The sequence below is a fragment of the Leptosomus discolor genome, chromosome Z (assembly GCF_034619465.1).
Source record: "Leptosomus discolor isolate bLepDis1 chromosome Z, bLepDis1.hap2, whole genome shotgun sequence".
Classification (NCBI taxonomy): domain Eukaryota; kingdom Metazoa; phylum Chordata; class Aves; order Leptosomiformes; family Leptosomidae; genus Leptosomus; species Leptosomus discolor.
The window spans coordinates 64,990,434-65,011,122 of record NC_141419.1 but is presented as its reverse complement, the minus strand read 5'-3'; the positions used below and the strand labels follow the sequence as shown (position 1 = coordinate 65,011,122).

The following is a 20,689-nucleotide window of genomic DNA, read 5'->3' as shown; positions in this document are numbered from 1 at the left end:
TAAAATAACGGAGTCAGACAACTGCTTTTGCCACAGCTACTATCATTTAGGTATATTATCATCCCCTTTTTTTTTCCTTCTTATAGGAAATCTCAAAAATTCTAGTCTGATAAATTAGTTATGTTTTATATAATGCAAGCAGGGAGAGAGTCTGTTATACAACTCTGTTTAGCACTGAAAATTTGTGTATTTACCTCTAATTATGGGACTGCAGCTATAGTGCATGAGGTTAAACTCCATAGTAAGCTGCAAGGCGCTCTTTTAAGGGAAGAGGAAACTGGTCAGAGAAACGCCTCCAATTCTCATCCCCAACTTGATTTTTAAATCCATGAAGAATCTACAAATGAGAGGGGAGAAGTCAAGACAATCACTAAACAGAGGATACATTATTTACTAGCAACAAATGCAGTAAGACACAAACTGCTGGATGGCACATCTGTCCATTTCAATTCTCCAATTCAATATTGAACTGCTACTAAGAAATTTTCTTTTAAGGGTCACATATAGAATATAGCTACCCACACAAATTAGTGTGTATATACATATCTATATGTATTTTAACAAGTTAGTGACTTACAACCTAGAATTAGGCCATTTCAGAATGCTAAGCATTTTACCAATTGACACAGTTTATATATGTTATGATTACTGTAGTCACATTTTTTTTTTAATGTGTAATATGTTGTGGGAAGAAAGCTGAGCCAAAACTGTAGCCAGCATTTGACAGAATCAATACCTATCAATTTCTAGCACAAATACAAAAGCATCCTGTGAGAGCTGTTTTTTCCACGGAACCTGTAAGACAACCGTCACTAAAAAGGAAGCTGTTAAAACCATGTGTGTTTTGAAAGAATAGGGATCCACAGTCAGTGTCAGTCAAAAGCCAGCTAAAGAGAAAAAAAAAAATCTACACATTTCAGTCTGGTACTTCCAACGTAATACATCAGTTGAAAACTATGAAAAATAAATAATATCATCAAAGAGGTCTTAGTATGTCAGCTCTGAAAACAGCAGGTTAAAAGGCAAACATCAGAAAGAACAAAAGCAGATGAAATGGCTCCTCCTCATAGAAAATTACACTAAGAGAGTCTAAAGTTTTGTATTTCTTTTTTAAAATCAAACAGAATAGTCTGTCATGAACACATCCTCACAGAAAAGGCAACGTCAACATTAAAGCTCATGGTATTGAGTTCACCCTCAACACAATGTTCTTAAGCAGAGCTCTTCTTAAATAGGATGTAGTGATAAAGCTATTAGTGCCACCAGTTAACTAATTTCTCCCTGAAAGAGATCTTCCACAAGAAGGCTCACCTCTCTTTCCTAATCCAAAGAGTCAGATTAGCCAGCTGCCAAGAAACTACTGAAAATCTAAGAAACTTCAGGTATGACAAAAGGAACACTTTTAAAATCATCTTCCAGTTGAGTTTTAGCAAGTGAGCTTCAGCTACAGTCTTCAGATACCTTGCTTTTATAAAAAGTGATAAAATTCTCAGGGTATGTGTCAGATTTCAACACTGGCAGTTGATCTACTCATGCTCTTGGTAGTGCTTTTTTCCTTCTTTCACCTCTAGTGCTAAAAACCAAAACACTGGACAATCCAGGTTTTTTTCCATTGTTCCTGAAAGGCATAATTATTGTTGGAAGAACGTCTAACTGGATTACAGCAATCATGTATTCATGAGGAAGTAATCTAAAAAAACATGTATGCCATCACTTGAAGAAAGCTTTGTCTCCTCCTTTCTTGCATGGCAAAAAGCACAAAAGAACACACTTTAAAAAGCAATGATGTCCTTATGCCAAGTGACGAAGAACTATTGTGTCTAGTTTGAATGCATTAGATCCTGCACAGATAACTTGGAAAGAATCTGAAAAAGATGATCCTGACTTACTGAAGCAAGTATTCAATGCTGAAGGACCAGTGTAGAAACACGCACTGAGACTGCTTTGGGCAATCATCACAGACAGCATCCTGGGCTTTCTCCTAGGCATATAAGTATTTGCTGTTTCTTCTGCCGATGCTAGAATACTCACAGCTGTGCATTTCCTGGACCTGATATTCCTTCAAAGAAGACCAGTTATCCGAGAGGCTAACTAGGACAGTTAGATTTCTGTCTTTGCTCTTAAAGACAGGATAAAAAAGTTGCAGTGTCTGTTCCAACGTTCACACATGATGTTACGTGAAGAAAAAGTGCCAATACTGAACCATGATCCTAGTAAGTAGTTAGGAATATGCTCCATTTTTGCTTTAAGAGGAGTATCATTAACTTTTGACATACAACCTTCCCAAAACCAGAGATTTCACTTTACAACTTACGAGGAGTGCCAAAACACAATATATCACATTCTGGGTGGGCTTTTTTTTGCTTATTTTACACAAGGTAAACAGTCCTTCTGCTTAAATTCTATTGACACTTTGTCTAGGCATGTATTCTTGAGTATCACTGTAGATAATTTTCTTGAAACTTGTTCATTCAAGACGGATTCTGAGGAAGTTTACTCAATCCTGAAAACTTATTTTCAGCAGGATTAAGAAACAGAATCAGGATACCAGTAGAATATTTTTGATTTGCAATTTTCTAGGTATTTCTCCAAAATAAAGTAGGCATTTTCGTGGCAAAAAAAGTCTGGAATGATACAAATCTGATTTTCTAGGAAAAAAAAAAAAAAGTCTTAAATGTGGTAAACCCTCCCTTTTCTTCCAAATGCAGGCAAAACATAGTAGGCTGGACATTATGAAAAGCTCTTTGAGGATGATTATCCCTTCAAATAAGATCTCAAGTGAACTTTTCAATACTGTATAAAAAAGTCTGGAATAACCCAAATGCACATAAGAAAATATGGGTTAAGAAAAAGAATCAGGAATTTTATGTTGTTTTGTCTGAAAATGTATGTCCTTCCAAAGAAGCTACCATGACCACAAATACAGTAAGTGCTAACAGTGGAAAGAGAAAGTAAGAAAAAACCAAGAGGTTCCAAAACAACTGCTGTTATGATATACTGTTATATTAGAAACCTTACCTTACAGAACATGTCTCGGAGATCATCTTTTGGGCTAATCCACGATGCAACAGCATCACAAAAAAAAATAAAGTCCTATAAGATTAAACAATCACATAGGTTAGAAACAATTTATAGGTCTGAAAACACTTGATGTTCATTTATTCTATGAGCCATGCAGGGTCTTCGATCCTAATTCTCAACTGCTTTTGTTTTTAATGAGTTTATTTTCCAGTTAATTCAGACAATAATGGTAAATTTCTGTACCCTTCGGTGTTCAGAAATAGAAATAGCTGAGAGTAGGAATAGCTTTGTTTAATAAGGTTTTTTATTAAATAAAACCACAGTTAAAAAAAAAAAATCCAACTCTCCCCTCCCACAGCACGCTTTCCTAATGTTAATTTTTTCAGTATACATACCAAGTTCAAGAACCAATCACATTAATAACAAGCAACAAACTCAAGACCACAGTCACAACAATCTCTTTCTCATGCATTTCCAGTTGGGGAAAAAAACCTGTTGCATTTCTTTAAGCACAGCCAGAATTTTTTTCTGAGGTGCACAGAATGTTTATCATACAGGTTCAAAACTAAAGCCACCCCAAAAATCCCTACACTTAGGTCATCTGCTGTCATGCATACCTCCTACTACAGCATTAAAACAGCAGTCTTTAATCATTAACAACTACAGAGAAAGAGAGCTAGGATAATGAAAAGAGTCCTTAATTATCCCCTCTCCTTAAGCTATGTGAAAGAACAAATGCACAGCAGAGGACGGTAATGCTAAGTACAGCATAAAGCATAAGGGAAATGAACCGAAAGTTTCAAAACAAGGTAGAGGCTCAATTCTTGTGTTTCAAGAAGAATTCCAGGCAGGGGAATGGGAAAAAATCACCTTCATTTTCCTCTTACAAAATACTACAGTGATACAGCTTTACTTGGGACATGTGGAGACTAAAGAGCAAGTCACATTCTATTCTTCAGATGTACCATTTATTTTAGAGATGCATGTTCCTCATCACAGTGACTAAGCAATATATCCAAAGTTGAAACAGAATCTTCCCTACCCAAGTTTTAAGAATGAAGAGGTGGTTACTGATTTTTGTTCCATTTCTTGCTTTAAAAGCCTAGGTTACATCTGGAAAATAGGTTTAAGTATGTCACCTTTTGCCTTATATTTTCATACAGATCCTGAGCACAACCTTACATAAGTATCAAAATACAGTTATGTTCTTCGTAAGTAAAAGACAAAACCTAAATTTAACAATACTCTTCACCTTTACTAGGTGATAATTACTGAAGCATCATGATATGTATCATTCACAATATAAGTATTTTGTCCTTCTTGACCTCAAAATAAAGCTATGTCACATATTGCAGGGAACCACATCAAGCTACACTTTTTCATACTCCATATACAGCTTTCACTAAATTTCACACGAGTAAAGAAAAGAAGTTAAGATCTATTCATGTATCTTACTTGGACTACTCCACTGGGGTTGACCGTGATCATGGTACATATCCCACGAAATGCTGAATCCTTTTCCTCATTGTCTCTTATGTTTCGCAGAGAGGTGCACCTAGCAATTTGGAAAGCAAAACTTAGGTAACTCCATTACTTTTTCTTCAATCAAGTCAGAACTATATGACAGTATTTGATGGAATAAGTCACACTGATAAGATGATCTGAAACGCTATTTTAGAAAAACATTTGTTGAGCACAGTGTTTACTAGCATAGCCCCATTAAGCATCATCTCCAGAATCTTGTTCTCCTGTTGTACTATATAGAGTTCGAAAGTGTGACCTGTATTCCATTAAATACAAAAGAAACATGTAGCTGATATATTTATAGAAACTATCATTATTAGAAGCGGAACATATAATACTATCACAGTATGAATTATGTCAGATACCACTTACAGAACAATTATTTAACTTTTACAGCAGCAAGCAAGCTATTTTATACGTAACAAATCTATAAACATATACTCCTTACAGCAATTCAAGCCTCAGACTGAATTTTAAGTAATGCACGGTTTAAATTTTACAGTATTTGCATGCATTGTATTATCATTCTGGTGGATTTTAAAATGCTCTTTCATAGTCAAGCTTTAACACAGCAAGCATGTGACAATCTTATCCCATGCATAAATTAGTCGTTAGCCACAACATAAAGAATACATGACGGCGCTACTAAAAACTCACAAACCTGATAGGACAAGATTAGTCACATGGTTGGCAATGATTAAGGATTGAGATTTTGTAACCAACTGAAAATATATCTAAAAGTGAGATAGAGAGAAGAAAGAAAGAAAGAGAGTGAAGAAAAATGAATTAAAAAAAAAAGATTGAATAATACACACCAGGGTCTTATAAACTGCTGTAGCATGGGGGCCACCTCTTGAGGACAAACGTAACCAAGACGACCAATTGTTATTGCTAAGGTAACGCAATCACGGTTATACACCACCAAACGCCAACCAAGACATGAGCAAATGAGGGGGGAGGAGAAAAAATAAAGAAAAAACAACAAATAACTCAGAAACAGAAACCAACAGAATCTGTGTATGATAATAAACATAAGATTTCACCAGTGCTGTTTATTACCACCCCCTAAATAAGAGGCAGCAACATATATGGTATACTCTCCAGGGTAAAAGAAAAATTAAAGAAGTAAATGAGAGAACACCAAAAACACAATTTAAAAACCAAAGGCTTTCTAAGCAAGCAGTTATTCTGCCCTCTTCAGAGTAATTTCTTACAGTAAATTTACCTACCATACATTTTGAAGTTTTTATTCAAATGTACTATTATGGATACTCTTGATAAAAAGGAATTCACCATTTTCAATTTTAATATCAAGTATTCTAAACATTTTATTTTTTTCAGTATTTAGAATTCAAGATTTTAATAGATCTACTCTATCAATAACAATACATTTATAAATACTTTTACATGGAAAAATACCGTGGTCTATCTAAAACCACTAAATAGATTAAACATTTCTCCAAGAGCACCAAATATTTGCCTTCTTCATAATTTCATAGAAAATTTAATTTAAAGTGGTTGCTAACTCACAGCAACTGACTGCAGAAAATTAATTCTTTAATTCAAATATTTTTCCTGTTCACAAAACGCTTCCTCATAGAAGCTGTATAAGAATCTCACTGCTGATACCAAGGCACAAGGACAGATGAAAGGCAAAATTACTTCATCACATATTTAGGTAGTTTGGTCCTTTGTTGCGAGGGACAGACTAAAGAAAATATCATCATGCAAATGTGTTTTAATGGTGTTTGCTCAACTCACGAAAGATTAATCTTTAGAAAAAGGAGAGGGTGGGGAATAATGCATCAGGATTACTTGAAGCAAAATACATGAATAATACTAAAATCCAGCAGATTTATATGAAGCAGAGAAAGGAAACCTATGTTCAAGGGACATACTATGCAACACTCTAATTAACAGGCATTTGTGAACAGTTTCATGAAACATGCAATAAAGCAGATGATGCTTTCTCCAGTAAGAGTTTGGTGTAGGATATACTAGCAGTTTAAAACATACTCATTCCATGAAAGCTGCAGCTTACTGGTAATGTACCCTTTTGCCCTAATGTTACCTGATTTCAATATGCAGTGACTAAAATTTTCAGTGGATCTAACTTACAAAACTGCATTTGAAGTGCTGCTTTCAAATGAAAATACACTTTTAATTTTTGTTTGTAAATTTTCACAGCTACAGTCTACCAGGAATAGTAATCTCTGTCAAAAGCTCAATTTTTTGGCATGTACTGGTTATTTTTTATGCAATTACTTTTATTTAAGGTGGTCTCATGTTTCCATAGAAGCGTTTTCATAGCTCATTACATTGGAAGCTAAAGCAGAAAACAGTAATATTCTTGCACATACTAGTGGCATGCAGCACAATATCCCACAACAAACTTACAATAAGTACACCACACTCAACATTTATTTGCAGTTATGCATCCACATTTAAAGTAACTATTAAGAGAATAAAAAAAAAAAAGAAGTCAGTGTTTGGATGCTTCCAAAAATTCTCTAACAGTGTGATGGAAGCAAACATTTAAGTACTGGATGCCTCTCAGTTACAGGTATTACACATCCATCAGTGCAGAGGAAATGGGTCAGGGCAGGGGTGGGGTGAAAGAAAATCTTTATTGCTATACAATTCAATGGTGTATTTCACAACAAGTAGGTATTTGCTCCAAAATTATCTTTTCAAAAAAATAGTACCTATAATCTGCCAGACAACTAGGTAACTTTCCCTTCAAGCTCACCTTCCATACTAAACAGGGTGAGAAGGAGTGGGGCAGAGAAAGTGCAGCTTTTCAGTTTAGAGAATACTGGAGGAAAAATATGCATTGAAAAATCTCTCCAATTTATCTCTTGCTTAGCTCAAAAGAAATACAACTGTAACACTGAATTTGCATCATTTTCAATCATGTCAGGTATAATGACTAAACCGTCATTTTCTTACAGGACAGTTTTCAAAAGAGAAAAAAGAAGAATAATAATCTCAATTAGTATAATAGCAAACCAGAAACTTGTCAAATTATTAATGAAGTTTTGCTGAAGTATGGAAGGTGCTCTTCGTACCAGAACGTGCCCTCTATAAATGCAAAAGAAACAAGCCTCAGAAATTTTGATTCAGTAAGGCATTTGGGGATTATCCCAATTTGGAAGGCAAAGCTGTGGGCCAGAACATAAAACATGCATGCCATTGTAGCATTCTTTTCAGAAATTTGTTATTAAGTGACCAAGTAATAGAAGTTACACACAACGGTTATGCTGTGGTAAAACTGCCATCACAGATCTAGATTTTTGTGCATGATGTTACAAGTTTATCTAAAAAGAGTGCATTTTTTGTAAATTCAAAGAATTAACTATTTGTTTTATATATGCCAATTACATTTGTTTCAAACACTAGACATATATATACAGTACACATGTAAAGACATGCATATATTAAAATCAGGTGAACTAAGTCTTTAAGTGTTACTGCATACATTTGTCATATTCAATACATAAATAAAACTGAAAGAATACTTAATTAAACAGATGATAAATAAATACAATAAATGTTACAGAAGTGAGAAAGCAATAACTTTAAGAATCTAGATATATGATAGATGGTTTGGAAGACTGAGACTTGTAAAAGCTTCTGCAAAACAGAGTTGCTTTTGCTTATAAAAGCCAAATACATAGCAATAAAATCAGTTCTGGTGTGGTTCCCTTATGCAATTTTAAAAATTGTTATAAAAAATCCCTAATTCCCTTCACCATGTATGGTTCAGTTTTTGGGTACCTGTGTTCTCTAACAACGTCTTTGGTGTGTTGGGTCTGTTAATTATTTCTACAAGCTGGTGCAACACCATTGGAATATAAGGCTGCATCTCTATACCTGAAACAGCCAAAAAAAAAAAAAAAAAGATTCAGAAGAAAATGAAGATTAATATACAAAATCTAAAGAGATATGGTACATTGAACTTACTAACAAGGTTAAGAATCTCAAATTTAATTAAAATTTTAAGATGAAAGTATCACAATAAATACACCCAAAATACCCAGACAAACGATGCTAAATGTGCAGGGATTCAAAGACAAAAATAAATCTTACCCATCTGGATGGAGATTTCTCCAATTGCCCAGGTGGCATTGTTACACACAGAAATGAATTCGGGGTTTAGGTTGGTTCCCAAAATTGGCATGAAATCAGCTAGAAAGAACAACATTTTAAAATCTCGTCACACAATACAACCATCTTGTCCCATTAGTCTAAGATCACGGGGGAAAGAAAAAGTTTAAAAAAAAAATCATGTAAGCCTATTTAAACATTTGGAAAGTGTTACACATGAATTAACAAGAGCTATATGTCTGCTATACATCAGATTAACCTAGATTTTAGAACCTAAGCAGATCAATGCAAATCTTTTCAAATTATGATTTCAAAAAGTTTCTAATAGGCTTTATCTTAATGTAACTATGGAAACCTTATTTTCTCACCTTCCCTTGCAGGAGTGAGGCAAGAGAAGGGAATAGGCGAGAAGAAAAAAACCCCCACAGCTATAAGTACTCATAGCTTTGTAATATAGTTGAACAACCCTCAGATCACCTAGCTATGTATCCAGCTATGCCTGAAAAAACAATGAAGCCTAGAAGGCAATCACATCTTTGATTGACTTTTAAAGAAAAAATTAGTCACAAAGATAGATTATAACATCTGCAAATAAATTTTAAATTCCAAGCCTATCCAACCATTCATTTGGCAAGTTAAGTGTATCTCAAGCGTATGTGCGGGAAGAGACAGCGAGTATCACAGAAATGTATAACTGATGCTACTTCCCTATTGAAATTAAAAACAAACAAAAAACGAACCCAAAACCTACCCTCTAGCCAAGTTTTCTAACTTCACTATATATATATAATTTTATGTAGCAGCAGATTCTAGTAGAACAAAAAAAAAAAGCCATAAATTCAAGAATTTATCAGAAGCAAGCAACTATTCTAACTGAAGTTGAAGTACATCTTTTGCTACCAGCACAACAGGTAGCTTGTTACATTACAAAAATCAAGGATAATTTGCACTGTCTACAAAAATAAGAAATGTCTTTTAAACACACAATTTGAAGAAGAAAAGACTACAGACCCTTGCTGATAAAGGAAAATGAAAAGTTACACCACCATGAAAAGGCAACCCACAGAATAGGGAGTGTAACAATGGCTAAGCCTCTTATCAGTTTTTAAAACAGTTGTTTAATACATAAAAGAAACATACCGATGCAAGGCTTAACATGCTGAAAACACGCCTTTGTCAGATCACCTAACAATGCAAAAGAACTCTGCCGTACCTCAGGCATTTTATCCTAAAGAGAGGAAGAAAAAAACGACAATTCTAGACTGTTTCTGATTCTCTTAAGAAAGAAAATCCCTGGATCAAACAGGTTACCCATCTCACCTGCATGCATTGGTACATTAGTGTCAGGATATTGCTGCGAGCCACTAGCTGTTCAATGTTGCCTCCAAGACCTTCAGCTAAACCACTGAGCAAATCAAGAGCCACAATCATGAAATCTTTATCTGGAGCCTCATATTGGTCTGGCTGAGCATTATGCAACTGCAAAAAATAAATATGCATTTTCAAAATGAGTATTACATTTTCTCAGGGGTATGCATGAAAATTTGATTCAGAATGCAGATTCATTTAGATATTCAATGGTTATACTACAAATCTCCCTGCAAACCCACAACTTTACATAGTTAATACATAGGTTTAAGGAGATACTCTGAAAACAATAGAAAAATACCATGGCTTGTGCAAGGGTCTTCTGCACCAGATTTACACAACGCTGGTACACAGGTTCACAGTATGGAAGAAAGCCAGATTGCAAGGCAGTAGCAACTGACGACAGGCACTGGAATTCAAAAAAAAAAAAAAAAAAAAAAAAGAGAAAATAGTCACTACCTTTCCCCACATCACTCTCGAGTGCCTTTTCTTGGGAGAGGTAAATTAAAAGACACTAACATTTTAAGTATATCCACATGTAACTCACTAAGTAAACACAACCCAGAAAGGCAGTACTGATTAGCTGAGCCAAGGCAATAATCAGCAAGTTGTTACTCTCTCCGACATATGCCACTTCAGAAAATTTCTCAGCAGCATCATCTTAGAGGTAGCCAAGAAAGTGCATAGAAAAACAGTTACAGTAACTCAGCCAGCCAGTACTTACACTAAGTCTCAGTATCTGGACCATGTAGAGACTCTAACATCACCTAAGAATTATGAAACTAGTTTTTCTAGAGGTGCTTCATACTTGGAAAGTACAGAGAATAGTCTACATGGTCTGGTTCGCACCTTCAGCTTGTCTGACAATAGTTTTAGCGGAGGAGTAAAGGGAGAGCAAGGAGACAGAAGACAAGAATGAAAGGAAGATGGAACATTTTTTTAAATAAAAGAATCCCATCAAATCCCGAATAGCAGGAAAAAAAAAAAATCTAGAAGATTTCAGCTAAACCAAACAACATTTCCTCAGTCACAAAATTTTCTTACTATGGTCAGAATATTTTCTCCACAATGGGAAACACATAACACCGTCAGCTTTTATAGTTGTACTTCCTAGTAGAAGCATCTTTAGTAGAAAGTGTAATTCCTAAAATGAGTTGATAATAATATTCAAATTTTAACATTTACCTCTAATAAAGGGAAGAGATCTTTATCTTCATCCTTCAACATGTTCCACTTCTGGATTAATGGTGGCATTAGCATCTGAATATATTCCTGTTTAGGATGAAAATGTATCAGCTGCTGAAAGACTTCGCTGCATACTATTTATTTCAAAGCTATAAAACCGATCTATTAAGAATCGACACATATTCTACTTTTTTATCACCCCCCCGACATACTGTAATTCAATCATTGTTGCAAAACGTAGAAGTAGATTAATATTAGAATTTACAGATTACAGAAGCACGCAAGCACCCTTGCAGAGTGAATCTTTTCCTCCAGGTTTGGTTTCAATCTAGCTGCCTGCATTGTTACAAATCTATATGATTGCCTCAGGGCATACAAAAGATGTTTTTACTAGCAATGCAGTCTGGGTGTGCATCTGCCACCTGCTTTTCTCAACCACTTCCCACTGCACTGGTGCTACAACCCTATCCTCCCAAGTTCCTGAAACTTCTTCCTCAAACAACTAACCATCCATGAAGAAAGTTATTTCCTACCCCTCCAGGATGACGCACTTAATAACCCTTCTGTAAAAACTGTTGCATTTGCCCTGCCACTGCACAGCCACAGTCACAAGGACATCAAGCAATGCATCCCTACAGTGCTGTTGCTCCCAGAAGTTATCTAAAGAGCCAAAAGATGCTGCCAGCTAATGCTATGTCCAGAGATACAAAATTCTAAGTGACTGAAGAAAGTCCCACCATCACCAGGAACTCCCATTTAGCTTCTTCCTGGTATTGTCAAATGTCAAGGTGGCCAGGGCCAGAAAGAGACTGAAAAGGAGGTCCTTTGATGGTGTGGGGTCTTGGATGGCCAGTAAAATGCCACGGAAACAACTAAAATTGTTTCATTCTACTGTATCTGTGTCATGTGAAGACTAGAGAGAAATAAAACAGATTTCAATAACCATCATAAGAAGATGCACACGTGACATGTATGCATATTCTATTAATTAATACATGTATACCGAAAAAGTCCTCACTGTATTCACCTGTGTTATCTGTGCTTTGTCTAAAGGATTCTCTGTTTTTATATATAAAATGAATGCCTGTCTCACTTGCTGATAAAGCAATTTCTAGTGATGATGTACTCCAATTCATTGGAAAGAGACACACAGAGCAGCTTAGCTGTCCTTGAAGTGGTTACAAAAAAAAAAAGTATGGTCACTAGAAATTAAAACACTCATTCCACCAATTTCTCTAAAGTCCCATTTCATATCTATATTGATATATGCATCTCCTCTGAGCTGAAAAATTGTGAGCAAGAGAAAAAAAAAAAAATCACAATGAGAAGCACATTTCACAAGCCACCACACACAGAGTCGCTTATTCAAAATGGTGAATATTTGTGTAGTGGGAAAATTACATGTAGTCTATGTATTTTACCTGTAAATATTTAGTATTATTGAAACCTACACAGAAATACTAGCATTTCTGGTTTATAACATGCAAAGCATACTATAAAAATGCTGAACCAGTTTTTCAATTATGGTGATAGCTTCTACAGAAGATATGGTATACTTACTGGTTTATTTAGATGATGCCCTACAGAATCTGCCAAAGTTCCTATAGCATCATAAAGAATGAGCAGGTTTTTATGCTGGTATTTACTAAATGCGAAGACCAAAGTGTCAAGTATATATGCAAGATAAGGAACAAGTTCTGTACAAGCCTCCTCTTCTAGAGTAGCAAAGGCACTGAGGGACAAAAAAAAAAAAGGTGAGTTGGTATCTTGGAAAAAAAGAAAGAAAAAACCAAAACCGCAAGACAACCCCAAAATGCCCCACATTACCGATTTCTGTTTAAACATAGAACTGTATTCAGTTCTCAAATTCATCCAAGATATGTTTTCAAAATGGTATTACTGAGGTAACTTTGGTCTACTTCAATCATGTAAGGATTCAGCTCTTACACTGTGATGAACAAAATTTAAACATACTGCTGTAAACCCCACTACATATGCGCAGGAAGCCCCCACTGAGAGAAGCATTACTGTATACAAGTTACAAAATACTAACTGAAATAGCAGGAACCATAACAAAAGCTGTTTACTTAAGTTAAAAATGGCCCACTATCTTTAATGTATGGTGTAGCTGCACTTAGAAGCCCTAGTGCTGTTGTGCCAGCACACCACCAACATCAGCTTGTACTCTCAGCAGTTCACTACATAGAAGAATAGATACAGAAAGACATGGAAAACTAAAATCAAAGAGGGGGCATAAACAATTTTAGCCAGCCTTGGTCAAAGCACACATCACGGAAACTTTTCAGGTTGTTTGTCATTTGAACAACAGTATTAAAAAACCCAACCCATACCAATCCAAACAACACCCAACCCCCCACTCCCCGACACGCTGTTTCACAGAAACATTGAGGAAAAAAGCTACTGAAGATTCAGTGGCCTAGCTTGTGTCAACAAGATTATTATTAGCCTGTCCATATACTAAAAATGCATGCATCACTGCATGAGGTGAACAACCCCCTACTAGTGCGCTACCAAATACAGAAACACCTTTTTCTTAACACAGTGCAACTGTGAACACTAAATGGCCAGCATTCTCATTTATTTATTTATTATTTTATTATATTATTAGGCACATGATGTGAGTAGGAAAATGTGTTTCAGTGAAACACCTTTTTGGGTGTTACCAACTGAACAAGCAGTTTCTCAATAGCACAGAAATGAACGATACAATATCTGCTATGATGTAGAAGTTAGTGATGAAAACACACAGTATCCTATGACTGATTTTCAGTTTGGTAGATATTAACGATCTGTGCAACTATTCGCTGCAGGGATGCAGCTTTTTGCTCCTCTCCAAGGATCATTGTATTTTCTTGCAATTTAGAAAGCTAGTAAGTATGTTTTGACTTGTAACAGCTCTACTTTTTCCTTAAAGTGGAGCTTCCTGGACAGTTTGTGTTCTACCTGCAGCAGTAATTTTAATGAATCTCTGCTCTAAAGAAAGCATTTCAAAACGTACTATAAATCTAGCATTGAACTTTAAAAAAAAAAATCAGGTGTATTAGTATTTTTAATATTTCCATTTTATCTCTTTCTTGCTACTTTAGCAGTTTCCATGGCCCACTGCACTTCCTTCATAAGTCCTACATGAGGTTATTTAACAACTGCAACACATCTGTGTTCAACTGCATGCAACTTCAACCATGTTTTGGACAAGGAAAGCATGAACAGAAGTGTGGCGGGTTGGTTTGTTGTTGGCTTTTTTGTTGTTGTTGTTGTGGTTTGTTTTGGTTTGGGTTTTTGCTGCTGCTATTAATAGAATCTGTACATAATCTAATTCCTTGGATTTGAAAATGCGTGAAGCAAATAGTCTTGTATCACCATTTTCCTGCTCGTACAGGAAGGAACAGAAGACATATCAGTATGAAAAGACAGAATGGAGCAGATGTTAAAGCCCAACAACTCTGTTCGCGCAATGTTTGAAAAGGTTTAGAGACAAAAAAATAATAATACTCAAATCTTACTAAGTACTTTTCATTAAATTCATCGTATCTGTTCTCAGGCAAGGATACATCTACCCTTTTCGGGCAAAGTTTAGCACAAAAACTTTAACCTCAGCCTTGTCCTTAGGCACTACTGGTACTTGCAGGTGGGGTGTTATAATAATAATAGTAATAACCATAACAACTTAAAAAAATCTGCACATTGCAAGTGTTAAGAATACAAACAGATGCAGATCTAACTGCTTTATGAAGAAACCTTCTTGGCAGTCTGCTGTGTACACTCCTGCCCCACACAAACTGACATGTAAAAGCTTTATTTGATGACCTTCCTGCACAAGAGGTGCACCCATTCCCATTCCACTAAGGGGGTGTGCATTAATGCAGATATTAATTAATTTTTTTTTAAGTTATCAGCAGACAAGGAGTAGAGGAGAATCTTATCTCCCAGGATTTTCCTTCAAGAGGAAGAGAATATCCCTTAAAATAATCATAATCCAAATGTTTTGGTAGTCCTGAGCTAAATATAAACAACATCAGTAATCAATGATAGGATAGTTTTCCATTGCAATCAGTACTGATCTTGTTCATAGGCATATTAAAAAAAGCCAGATTTCTGGTCAATGAAACATAATATATTGAAAATACGCAAGTGTCACAAACAGATAATTTCTTTTACAACGATAAATTACCTAGTTTGGTGATTCATATACTCTGAAAACAAACTGGACAAGACTTTTTTCATATTTTCCATGTTATTACAACTCGGTGTAATTTGTGACTACTCCAGAAGAAAGAAATACATTAAGAGCTAGAAACGGAATAATGCATTCACTGATAAAAGCATTAAAATAGTTTCCCATGAAAAAGCAGTGTCATGAACGGTGCTATTTGCTTAAGCTTTGGCTCACCTGCAGGCAGCTTCTTGTACTCTCTTGTTGCTATCCAGGATACGCTTTAGCAACTCAGTCATTAATGGCTTCAAGTATGTGTCTGGGGGTTGACTGACTACCCAGTGTGCATAGCGACTAAGAGTCCAGCATGTAATGGAGCGCACAAGAGCCTTTTTGTCAGAGAGGCACTGAATAAGGTGAGGGATCAGCTCAGGAAGATATGGAATCATACCCTGCATGCAGCCTAGAAGGAAAAATATCGCTATTGCAGTACCAGAATTAACAAAAAGTTCTATTGTTTTCTGCTTCCTAGAAGGGACTTATTTTCATTCTCTATGACATAGGAATACATTTTAACAATACAGAAAGCAAGTCTACCTCATTTATATTAAGTCCTAAAAAGAAACCTTCCATAAACAATAATTAAAATTCCCAATTAAAACTTAATTTCCCTACTTCAGTGCTTCCCCAATCTCCAGAAATTCTGCTTTATTAACTGGAATATGGCAAGTACATCTAAATAAAATGAGTTCACAAAGCTTGGAGGTCATATGTCAGTCTATTCAGAATAATCATGACAAGCAGAGAAAGACTCAGGCTTGACAACAAACAATGACATCATTAAAAAGGATTGCATAAGTAGTTCACATTTCCTCTTGTTTTCTCCTAATATCATACAAATACTGACCAGCAATAAAAACTACATATTTGAAATCAGCAAGGGCAGTAATACACTGAGATTTGCAGAAGTACTAACTTTTACCTTGCTTGACTTGAAATCAAAACCAACAAAAGTTTCCTAGTAACAAAGTATGTTCCCACTGTGGGAAAGGAAAGATAATCCAGCCACGGAGGCAAATGTATTCCTTCAGCTTGCAAAAGGGATAGAGATGCTGGAAATGCAGGCAAAATCTGAAGCAAGACTGTGAGTACAAAGGAATGGAAGATGTCATATTTAAATCGGAGAATGATCCACAAAAGCAACTCAGGGCACTGAAGTTACAGCAGTGGTCTTCTCCATTTCTGAAAACACTTGAATGAAATGTAACGCTCAAATTTATTAAATATTCTTCTACGAAATCAAGGTAGTATTTCATGAGAGACAAATAAATATATGTTGCAGAGTTAAGAAAGGGAGAAATAAAAGAAATTATTTAAGCTATTTATAGCCTCCCAAACATGCATAGATTTGAAAATGAAAAATGAAATAACTGCAGTCACCAATTAGTAGATGTAGAGATTACTCACTGAAACCAAATCAGCTAAGGACATACACTTATTTGCCTAAGTAAATTCATCTGGAAGGAATCACAGAGTTGCTTTAGAAACAATCAAAAATTCAGCAACCTGATAGGCATTGTTGCCTTACCTTCAGCAATTGCTCCAAGAACAAGGATACCAGATTCTTTAACTACCCATTCAGGATGGAAGAGCAACTCCTTCAAAAGGGGCAAGATGTGTGGCAGAAGTTCATCACGAAACACATTGGCTAGGACATCTAGAGCAGCAGCAGAACACTTCCCTGAGAGGAATGAACAGTGTTAATCTCCGCTTATTATACAAGTAGTTGTAGTTAGGCAACATAATCCTCATTTTAACTTCAAGCTGCCAGTGGAGTCTCAGGGCAGTAGGAGGAAAGACACTTCCATTTCATTACAATACATGGTGATTCACTGATGCTCTGATGCAAAACCACAGCTCTTAGAAAGCCAGTTTTGAAGCATTTAAACAGCCACTAAAAGGACTTATACACTGGGGATATTAAAACACATGCTGACAGGAATGACACCATTATATTTGAACATTATACACACTAAATGATTTCAGGACGGCGTAACACTAAGGAAGAGGGAAAGTCTATGACAAGAATGTAACATACTGGAAAACGAAGAAGAACGGAGAATTGGCCTAAAAATACTAGTGTTTGATTCAAAAAGAAAATGTTCAAACACAATCCACATCTCAAAGCAAAAAAAGGCAAAATCATCCAACTCTAGAGACTGAAAGGAATTTACTAGCTTCTGCTCTGAGCTTTTACACCTCACTCCTATTCTGTGTTGCACCAACAGGAAGAGGAATAGCCCAAAATTCCTTTGAAACATTTAATCCCACGTTTGTAGCAAACAAAAGCTCATAAAAGAAAAATCAGGAACAACTTCAAAACATGATTCAGAAATCCTTACTCTGTTTTCCTGCTGTAGTGTTGTAATGTCTAGAAAAGATAATGCCAAGGTAGTTTTATAAAGCATGCTCATATTACAGAATTTATACTGCACTTTTTGCTTATGATCTTAGTTCCTTCTTAATCTGCCATAAAGATTCCAACTAATCTCATTAGTAAGCAATGCCGCTAATTGTCAGGCTGCACTGATGCTCCATCTCTGTTCAAATTGGAAGTTAAATATAGAACACTGAATAAGAAACAGGGCACAAAATTCTGATTTTCAGGTAATCCGAATTCTCTCAAATCCAGATAACGTATGTCAATATAGATTTCTTAACTGTTCTGCTCTTTCTCTTTCAGGCTATCTTTCTTGGAAAACTTCAGCTTCCTCACCATCTTAATCAAAACTGTTGACCACAGGGCACCCTCTGTCATTTCATCTTTTTCAGAAAATATGTATTTAATTCTGCAATCTCTATGCACAGCAGCGACAAGAACAGCATTATGAGTCTAAAACTATACTTTTTTTAAAGAAGAGGCTTTATGGAAACAAGCATATTTGCGATAATAACAACAACAACAGTAGTAGTAGTAATAGTAATAATAATAATAATAATTCAGATACGGCTCAAAATTATTTGACCAGAATTACAGAATGGTAGGGGTTGGAAGGGACCTCCGGAGATCATCTAGTCCAACCCCCCTGCTAAAGCAGGTTCACCTACAGCAGGTTGCACAGGACTGCATCCAGGTGGATTTTGAATATCTCCAGGGAAGGAGACTCCACAGCCTCCCTGGGCAGCCTGTTCCAGTGCTCTGCCACCCTCAGAGTAAAGAAGTTTTTCCTCACGTTCAGGTGGAACTTCCTCTGCTCCAGTTTGTGCCCATTGCCTCTTGTCGTGTCACTGGGAACCACTGTAAAGAGTCTCACCTCGTCCTCTTAACACCCACTCTTTAGATATCTGTAAAAGGTTCCCTTCTCAGTCTTCTCTTCTCCAGGCTAAACAGACCCAGGTCTCTCAGCCTTTCTTCATAAGAGAGATGCTCCAGTCCCCTCATCATCTTAGTAGCCCTCTGCTGGACTCTCCCCAGTAGCTCCCTGTCTCTCTTGAACTGGGGAGCCCAGAAATGGACACAACACTCCAGGTGTGGCCTCACCAGGGCAGAGCAGAGGGGGAGGTAACCTCCCTCGACCTGCTGGCCACATCTTAGTGCACTCCAGGGGACCAATGGCCTTCTTGGCCACAAGGGCACATGGCTGGCTCATGGCTAACTTGGTGCCTACCAGGACTCCCAGATCCTTCTCCAGAGAGCTGCTCTCCAGCAGGTCAACCCCCAGCCTGTACTGGTGCATGGGGTTATTCCTCCCCAGACGCAGGACCCTACACTTGCCTTTATTGAACCTCATTACGTTCATCTCCGCCCAGCTCTCCAGCCTGTCCAGGTCTCTCTGAATGGCAGCACAGCCCTCTGGTGTATCAGCCACTCCTCCCATTTTTGTGTCATCAGCAAACTTGCTGCCCCTTCATCCAGATCATGATGAATAAGACTGGACCTACTACTGATCCCTGGGGAACATCACTAGTTACAGGCTTCAAGGTACATATACCTGTTGTGAAAACCTGGGGCCTTCAAAGAAAAAAAAAAAATTAACTTGAATGTGTCTGAATCTCAAAATGTTATTCCACGATAAAGCTGCTTGCAAAGTATATTTAAGTCAGATTTGTCAGAATTTCACTAGCTAAAAATCAGTTTGTCACGTTTCCTTTCCTTAGTACATGACCTATTGCCTTAAAAGTCCTATGACCCATATGTGGGCCATCAGAACTGTCGTGTCCTCAGCTATCTCATCTCTTCATAACTAAGGTATTATATTCTGATCAAAAGCAAATTCCTCACATAGACCAGAACTACCGTTAACGGACATCAGTAGTAGCATGCTCTCATGGGAAAAAAAAAAGCAAACAAACAAAACACAAAAAGAAACACATACACCAATTTTAGAGGCAGACTGAAGTAACAGAAAGCATTATTAAACCTTCCCCAGCTATCAATGTGTAAAAGCTTTTTTTTTTTCCAAATGAAGTTAAACAGGTGATACATGATTTTTACTAACTTGCAGAATTAAAATTCTAAGTCGAAAAGTTCTGTTGAATTGCATCCAGTAAATGTAGCTCGACCTGCCACATTCAAAATAAGCTTACAGATGGCTAGCTTTTGCCAATGCTGAGTCACACAGTCAAAGTGTCATCTGAAAGACTCCCCCTCCACCCCATCCACCAATGTCAGTAGATAGTTCTTTTTATATTCACAAGCAAAGGCCCAGTATTCCTATACAAAGTCCTCTTTTTACTGTGGTTCTTGTATTATGCAAGTAGCTCTATTTTAAAACATTTTACACATTACTTTGACATACTTAAATTCCAGTCAGAAATAGTATCATCGTCATCAAGTTCATCGTCATCATCGTCATCATCTTCAATACCATCTTCTTCATGTTGCTGAGCCACCGTCCGTGAACGATGAAAACGAGGTCTTATGTCCTGTTCACTATCTGGAATAGCTTCATCTTCTTCAACATCCCCCTGTCATCAAAACGTTTTATCAGATAAATTAATCCAACTATATGGCTCAAGGAAGTTAGGAATGTAGTTTTAGTTCAAGATTTTATAAGCATATAAAAGATTCACATCCCACAGGATGTGAATTACAGGAAGACAGAAGCAAGAGAGGTAAGCTCACGCACAAAGTATCCTTCTTGTTAAGAAATTACTCTCAATAGGAATGAAATAGAAAGAAGTAGTGACAGAGAAATTCTGGTACAGAATTCTAAAATGTAGTGATGGAAAAAGCCATGTATTCTATCTAGAAGGCATTAGAACTAATACTGAACATTTTTTTTAGGCTGCATTGTTGCAGTAGTTCAT

At 36.4% G+C, this 20,689-nt stretch overlaps 1 protein-coding gene across 1 annotated transcript in view; it reads right to left on the bottom strand.

Annotated features, from left to right (window-relative positions):
* Positions 1-20,689, bottom strand: part of TNPO1 (transportin 1) — a 59,047-nt gene that overhangs the window by 3,025 nt on the left and 35,333 nt on the right. The window contains exons 10-23 of the mRNA XM_086479999.1: positions 20,179-20,347; positions 16,968-17,120; positions 15,617-15,842; positions 12,766-12,937; positions 11,206-11,292; positions 10,322-10,429; positions 9,973-10,131; positions 9,793-9,880; positions 8,635-8,733; positions 8,323-8,418; positions 5,361-5,436; positions 4,477-4,576; positions 3,019-3,093; positions 195-337 (exon numbers count right to left, since the gene is read on the bottom strand). Of these exons, the coding sequence (XP_086336125.1) occupies positions 230-337; positions 3,019-3,093; positions 4,477-4,576; positions 5,361-5,436; positions 8,323-8,418; positions 8,635-8,733; positions 9,793-9,880; positions 9,973-10,131; positions 10,322-10,429; positions 11,206-11,292; positions 12,766-12,937; positions 15,617-15,842; positions 16,968-17,120; positions 20,179-20,347 (1,716 nt within the window). The 3' untranslated portion in view covers positions 195-229. The remainder of the gene's footprint in view (positions 1-194; positions 338-3,018; positions 3,094-4,476; positions 4,577-5,360; positions 5,437-8,322; positions 8,419-8,634; positions 8,734-9,792; positions 9,881-9,972; positions 10,132-10,321; positions 10,430-11,205; positions 11,293-12,765; positions 12,938-15,616; positions 15,843-16,967; positions 17,121-20,178; positions 20,348-20,689) is intronic.